This window comes from Tursiops truncatus, chromosome 16 (genome assembly GCF_011762595.2).
Source record: "Tursiops truncatus isolate mTurTru1 chromosome 16, mTurTru1.mat.Y, whole genome shotgun sequence".
NCBI classification, from domain to species: Eukaryota; Metazoa; Chordata; class Mammalia; order Artiodactyla; family Delphinidae; genus Tursiops; species Tursiops truncatus.
In genome coordinates this window covers 13,811,651-13,818,555 of record NC_047049.1, presented here as the reverse complement: position 1 = coordinate 13,818,555, position 6,905 = coordinate 13,811,651, and the positions used below count along the sequence as shown (strand labels likewise).

The following is a 6,905-nucleotide window of genomic DNA, read 5'->3' as shown; positions in this document are numbered from 1 at the left end:
ACACCTTGAACGTGGACTTCTAGTTTCCAGAAGTATGAGACAATAAATTTCTGCTGTCTCATACCACCCAGTTTGGGGTACCATTACAGCAGCCCTAGGAAACCAGTACAGCTGGTGTGCTAGGGCTCTCCTGGGGACTGGGATTCTGAAACACCAGGGTTGGGGTGGGCATGGCCCTGTGCCAATGTTGGGGACTGCCATGCCACAACCCAAGGTGGCTGATGGGGGCCGACTCATTAGACGGCCAGGCTAGGGCTTCAGTGAGCGCCCGATCCAGGTGTGCAATGTTACCTCAGCATCGAGAAGAGCTGGGCTCCACCCAGCAAGGTCAACATAACCTGGAAAACATCCACAGAAGCCTCAGCATGCTGAGAGGTGTATCCTCTTTACGCTCACGTGACAATAAACAGCCTTTATTGTGAATGACATGTTATCACCAACCGGTCAGGGTGCAGGTGGCAGTGAAAACGATGCTTATCTTATGAAATTTCCCTCGTGCCGGTTGGGGTGTGTGAGGGGCTCTCACGTGAGAATGGCGAGCTTCTGAGCCCCCCTTAATGTGTGCCTCTCCTTGGGAGGCTCTCCACTTCTACCCTTCCACGCCCTTTACTGAAGAGAGTGGCTCTGGATAAATCCTCCCGTTGCATAAGACATTTGGCCTCTGAGCGCAGCCACACCTCACCGGACGTCTGGGGTCCTCCATCAGGACTCTTCCAAGGGTAGGACACCTAGCACCTGGAAGATAAACCAGCCCCACAAATTGCAGGCAGGTGGCCCAGTGAGGCAGAGGGGCTGCTGCAAACATCCCACCCGCTTTTTTTTTTTTCTACTTAGAAAACAATTTTTTTATTGTGTTAAAACATACTTAATCCTCACCAGCTTAACCATTTTTATGTGTCAGTTCAGCAGTATTAAGTCCATTCACACTGTTGTGCAACATTAGCACCACCCATCCCCGTAACTCTTCTTCTCTTGTAAAACTGCACTTCTGTACCTATCAAGCAATAATCCCCGTGCTCCCCTCCCCTCAGTCCTGGCAATCACTGTTAATTTACTGTCTTTCATTTTGACTACTCTAAGTACCTCATATAAATTGAATCATATGTTATTTCTTTCTCTGTTAGACTTATTTCTCTCAGCATAATGTCCTTTAAGTTCATCTGTCTTGTAGGTTGTGTCAGAATTTCTTTTTTAAGACTGAATAATATTCCGTTGTACATATAGATGACATTTTGCTTATCCCTTCATCCTTAGATGGACACTTGGGTTACACTACTATGAATAATGCTGCTATAATTATGGGTGTACAAATATCTCTACAAGACCCTGCTTTCAATTCTTTCCAGAATATACTCAGAAGTGGAATTGCTGGGTGTATGGTCATTCTAATTTTAATTGTTTCAAGAGCCCACCATACTGTTTTCCATAGCAGCTGAACTATTTTACATTCCCATCTACAGTGTACGAGAGAATCTAAAGGCAACCCACAGAATGGGAGAAGATGTTTGCAAATTGTATATCTGATAAGGGATTAGTATCCAGAATATATAGAGAATTCCAAACACTTGCCAACAAAAAAGCAAACAAACTGATTCAAAAATGAACAAAGGGCTTGAATAGACATTTATCCAAAGACATGTATAAATGGCAAATAAGCACGTAAAAAGATGATCAACATCACTAATCATTAGGAAAATGCAAATCAAAATGATAAAGAGATACCACCTCACACCCATTAGAATGGCTAATATCAAAAAAAAAAAAGCAGAAAATAAAAAGCGTTAGCAAAGATGTGGAGAAATTGGAACCATCCCCTTTTTAAAACCAGCAGGAAGGAAGGAAAGTCCTCCCTTACCTGGAATAGAGAAATCCGGATACTTTGGCAGCAGCCTTTCATGCAGCAACATTTTTGGAGAAGGGGTAGGAGGAGGTGCTGCAGGCCTAACTCAATCTATTCTAAAGTAAGAACAAAAGTCATAGAGCTATTCCTTTCATTAATAATAAAAATAAATATAATCTGTGCAGGTCCCGCATGGGCACGGTGTGTTTATTTCCGATCCTTACGATTTATCCTAAAGGATCATCATCTCCATTTTACAGAAGGGAAAACTGAGGCCACGAGAGCCCCCCGCTCCATGCAGTGCCCTACCATCTCCCTTCCTCATCATGCTTGAGCCTTAAGTTGCTGCCTGGACAGGGGCCCCAGTTGGTTTTTACTGCCAGCCTCTCCCTGCAAACCAGCAAAGACCAGAAGCAAGGCTTCTGGAACTTGCTGGGCACAGGTTGGGAGCAGGACGTGGCTGCCTACTTGGCAAGTCCTGCAATTACAAACACAGCGCCTTCTGTAAAACAAAAGAGACATCAAAAAAAAAAACAGTCCTAGCGCTGGGCTGGGGGCATCTGGAAACCCCTGGCCTGAGATCTGCTCTTCCCCTCGTTCTTGTTACCTGAGTTACAAGCCAGACTTCCTCCTCATATGGTTTCAGGTGTGCTCTCTTGGTCTGCTCCATGACGTCCAGGAAGTCCCTGTAGCAGTTTCTGGCCATGACGGTGTACCGCGTGGCACAGCCTAATTCAGTGACCCTGGCTCTCGGTAGGTAGCCTGCCCAGCCGGGGATGGGGGCGCTCCTGAAGAGGTTTCTTTATGTATTTGCATTCTGTAAAAAGATGCCATGCTTCCTGAGGGCTTTGAGAAGCCACACAGTGGGCGATGCTCCTAAGCTAGCTGGCATCCCAACAATCGCCCCAGGGGAAGCATTAGGCCCCTAGACGTGGTGAGGGCAGCTACCAATGGTTGGTTGATGCTGCGTGCCAGCACCTTGGTAGGGCTTTGCATAGGCTCTCATTTTATTCTCTTACAAACCATAAGAAGTCGGTGCCTTTATTACCTACACTTTGTGGAGAAGGACACTGAGACCTCAGAGAGGTTAAGAAAGTCTTGGCCAAGGTCACATAGCAAGGAAGGGATAGGGCCAGGATTCAAACCCAGGTCTCTCTGATTCCCAAGTTCTTGCTCTTAAACAGATCCCACTCTTTTCTCAGACTAAATACAAAAGAAAAAAGAAAAAAAGCTTCAGACAATGCTCTTTGACCATCTGAATAAGGGAATCAAGAGAAGCACGCAGGTCAGGAGAAAGCACAGCAGACTCGGCTCTAGCTGCCCGGCTGGCTGCCCTTTGGTAATTTCACATTTGTGAGATGTGAGACAACTGCCCTTCAGTTGCTGTAAGAATTGAATTAGGCCACTGAGTCCCAGAACCTAAAAGCTGCAAGGCACCCTAGGGAGTGTCTAGTCCATCCTTCCCTGCCTTGGATGAAGGAACTGTAGCCCAGAGAGGGGAAGCAACCTGCCCTAGGTCACATAGCAGATACTCATGGAGCTGGGCTAAATCCCAACTCTTAGGCAGATGTTCCTTGTAATGACTTGGAAATTTTTTAAAGCACGCCAAACATGTGAGTCAGCGTGTGTTCTCGAAAAGTCCCCAATTACAGTAATAATAATAAAGACAATCGGTCCATTACTTTTCTTATAGGCCTTTAGGCCTTAAAAATAGTCTAGGACAAATCATTGTTGTGATGATTCACATTATACAATCATACTGTCAGTTGTCTTTGTCACTGTCATTGTGACTGTTATTCAGTGTAAAACCCCTTCCCGCCCAGCCAGCACCTGAAGGAGCTCGGTTCAAACCAAGGTCTGACCTCAGACAAGGGACACTGCTCTAAAGTGGGAATAATAGTATCGACTTCAAAGGGTCATCGTGGGTGGTTAATGAAATAACAGTAGCCAGCACAGAGAAAGCAACTAAAAGCGGTACCTACTGAGACAACAGCGGCTCTCTGAACCTCTGTGATGACTGCCCAGGGAGCTTAGTACCTAGCACCCTCCTCCCCACCTGTCTCCCTCTCCCCCTGGAAATGTTTCTTTCTCCTTTTAAGAAACTGAGCCTCTCCATTTTGCACGGACGCCTGGGGACCTGGAACTGTGCTGGACCCAGTGCCCTCAGTGGCAGCTCAGCAAGACGGCCAGGCCCTGTGCTTGGGCCCAGGGTGAAGGGGGGCTGGTTTCTGGGAGCCGGTACCACGACTCAAGGGGCGGTACCGCCGGTAATACTGGTGCAGGGTCCACAGGACCGTCTCCTCTGAGCAGACGGGCTTTAGTTCGGGGCAGTGGCCACTGTGCAGCGTAAGTCCTCCAGCTGGTCTTTACTCCGCTGTGTGTTCTCCTGGAAGATTTTCAGACAGTGGGACATGTTGTCCTCACTGGAGCTGCCCTGGCAGCTAAGGTAGGGCACGAAGCCTGCAAGAGCCGATCACGACCTTCAGCGAGGGATTCAGAACCTGCCCAAAGCCCCAAGAATCTCAGCCCACCCCTTGCCGTTTCTTCCTTGGCCGGCAACACTGCATTTTCCCAAAGGCCATTAATACGAGCCGCGCTGTTGTTTCCACTGCGGCCGGGCCCTCCCAAGGCCATGAAAAACTGACCTTAGAGTGGGGAGGGAAGGCCCTTTTCAACAAAGGCAATGACAGTAATATTCTTTGATAGCAAAGCCCCTGATGTCAGCCCAAACGGCAAACGGGGAAAGCATTTAATGGACCAAAATGTTAGTCAAAGGAGTAATTGAAATTATTCATCTTTTTAGAGAGAAAGCTTATTTTCTTTGACACTTCCCAAATGCAATTGGGGATCTTTTCTGCCAGACCACCGGGAAATTGCGGGCTTATTAAAAGCAGAGACCTATTACACAAAAAGGTAAATTCATTATCTGTGAGACCCACCCCGAGCACAATTTTTCACCATCTCCCACAAAATAACATGTAATCATTACAATTAGTATGGGTAAAACACAACTATTTATTTAAACTGGATGCTGAATCCTAAGTACTATAACGCTGCCATAATAAGACCAGTTTTTAAAAGAACAAAGGGGGAAAAACTCGTTAAGACTTGGCTTTGAACTGTCAATACATAAATAAGTCAATCCCATTATTGAAGCCCACCATTTTTGCCCTTGTCCCCAGGGCCAGAAAACCTGGCCCCAGAGTTGAGAGCAGCAACCCTGACCCTGTGCACCTGCAAGAAACCTCCTCTGGAAGAATCCAATTACTAAACTGCTCTTGACAGTGTTGGAAGTCTTCCACCCACTATCCAGTCTCCCCAGTTTTGGGACAATTAAAAGATACCCTCACATCATGGAGGAGATCGTAGACACCCAGGGGCCCTGTCACAGAGGTCTTTCTCCATCAGGGTCTACTTTGATCTGCATAGATTTTACCTGATATATGCACACACACACATAGGAATACAAGCTACCCTTACTGAGTCTTGCTAAGGGCCAAGATATTTTAAACAGGCTATGTGTGCTGGCTCCTTTAATCCTCACAACAGTCTTATGAGGAATCTATCCCTACCCCATGTAATGGGTTGAATTGATAGACCTATCCAAGTCCTAACCCCTGGTACCTGTGAATGTGAACTTATCTGGAAATAGGGTCTTTGCAGACGTAACTAAGGATTTGGAAATGAGATCATCATGGATTTAGGGTGGGCGCCAAATCCAGTGCCTGGTGTCCTCATAAGAAAAAGGAGAGGGAGATTTGAGACACACAGACACAGAGACACTGAGCAGAAGGCCACGTGAAGAGCCATGTGAAGATGGGGACAGAGACCGGAGTGATGCTGCCGCAAACCAAGGACACCAGGGGCCATCAGAGAGAGCACGGCCCTGCCGACATCTTGATTTCAGACTCTGGGCCTCTGGAACTGTGAAAGAATAGACATCTGTTGTTTTACACAGCAGCCCTAGGAAACTAATACAACCATTTAATAGAACTTTCTACTTACCATAGAGAGAAGTAACTTACTTACAATCACATAGATAATGGCCAGGGAGAGATTGGAATCTCAGTTTATTAGAATCCAAAGCCTATTCTCTTAACCAACCAGTAGGACCAGGGTGAGGATGGGCAACCTTGGAATATTCTCCATGCCTCTCCCCACCGAGAATACCTATATGTGAGAGCAGAGGGCCTATGGGGACCACCAGGTTTGTTACCCACAGGGATGTGATTTAGTAAATTCTCGGAAGCCTGAGGAGGAAAAGCCTTTAGGTAGGGTGACCAGTTGTCCTGGTTTGCCAACAACTGAGGGGTTTCCTGGGATGCAGGACTTTTAGTGCTAAAACTGGGACCATTCCCGGCAAACCAAAAAAGTTGGTCACCATCCCTCTAGGGGACACAGGAAGAAATGGGACCATAAGGACAGCCCTAGTTCATGAGAACAGCACAACTTGGGAAGAAGGACAGAGCCTCAGCTTATGCATTGTGTCTATCCTGGTCCAAATGTATATAACAGACATTAATTATGCGCTTCTTACATGCCAGGCCATGTCCTGGGAGATCTGCCTAGATTATATCTCCCCACTTATCAGAACCCAGTTATCTGCCATCTTCAGCAATGAAACACTTTCAGCAAATTTCTTTAAAGCTAAAGTGCCTGTACTGGTCCAACAAGCCGGTCGGACATGGACAGGAGGGCAAGGCAGGGACAGCAATCAGGACCATGGTCCCCCTGCAGGGCACATCACCACTTACCACTGTAGCCTGGTGTGATTGGCAGGTGTCTCATGAAGGTCTTGGAAGACCCCATGATTTTGCTCTCTGTTAATGAAGGGAAGTCCTTGCCTGGAGAACTCACTGCGCATGTGCTAGAGCCCTTGGGCGTCAATAACCTTGCCCGGGGATTAGGACAGAGAGAAAGCACCACAATTCGCCAAGGATGCTGTTAAACATGCAATGTACAGGACATAGCAAAGAATTAGAGTAAACTGTGGCTGGAAAGGATCAGAAGTTGCAAAGGCTGGCATGGAGTCCACGATGGGGCGGGGGGGGGGGGGGGGGGGGCG

At 47.1% G+C, this 6,905-nt stretch overlaps 1 protein-coding gene across 1 annotated transcript; it reads right to left on the bottom strand.

The window, feature by feature from the left end:
* Window positions 1–589: 589 nt before the first annotated feature.
* SPMIP5 (sperm microtubule inner protein 5) lies at window positions 590–6,649 on the bottom strand. The gene is given in 8 exon segments (XM_004321932.1): window positions 590–735; window positions 1,856–1,945; window positions 2,218–2,224; window positions 2,466–2,624; window positions 2,626–2,657; window positions 4,083–4,163; window positions 4,166–4,300; window positions 6,595–6,649. Coding segments are annotated over 8 exon segments (705 nt in total).
* Window positions 6,650–6,905: the final 256 nt, after the last annotated feature.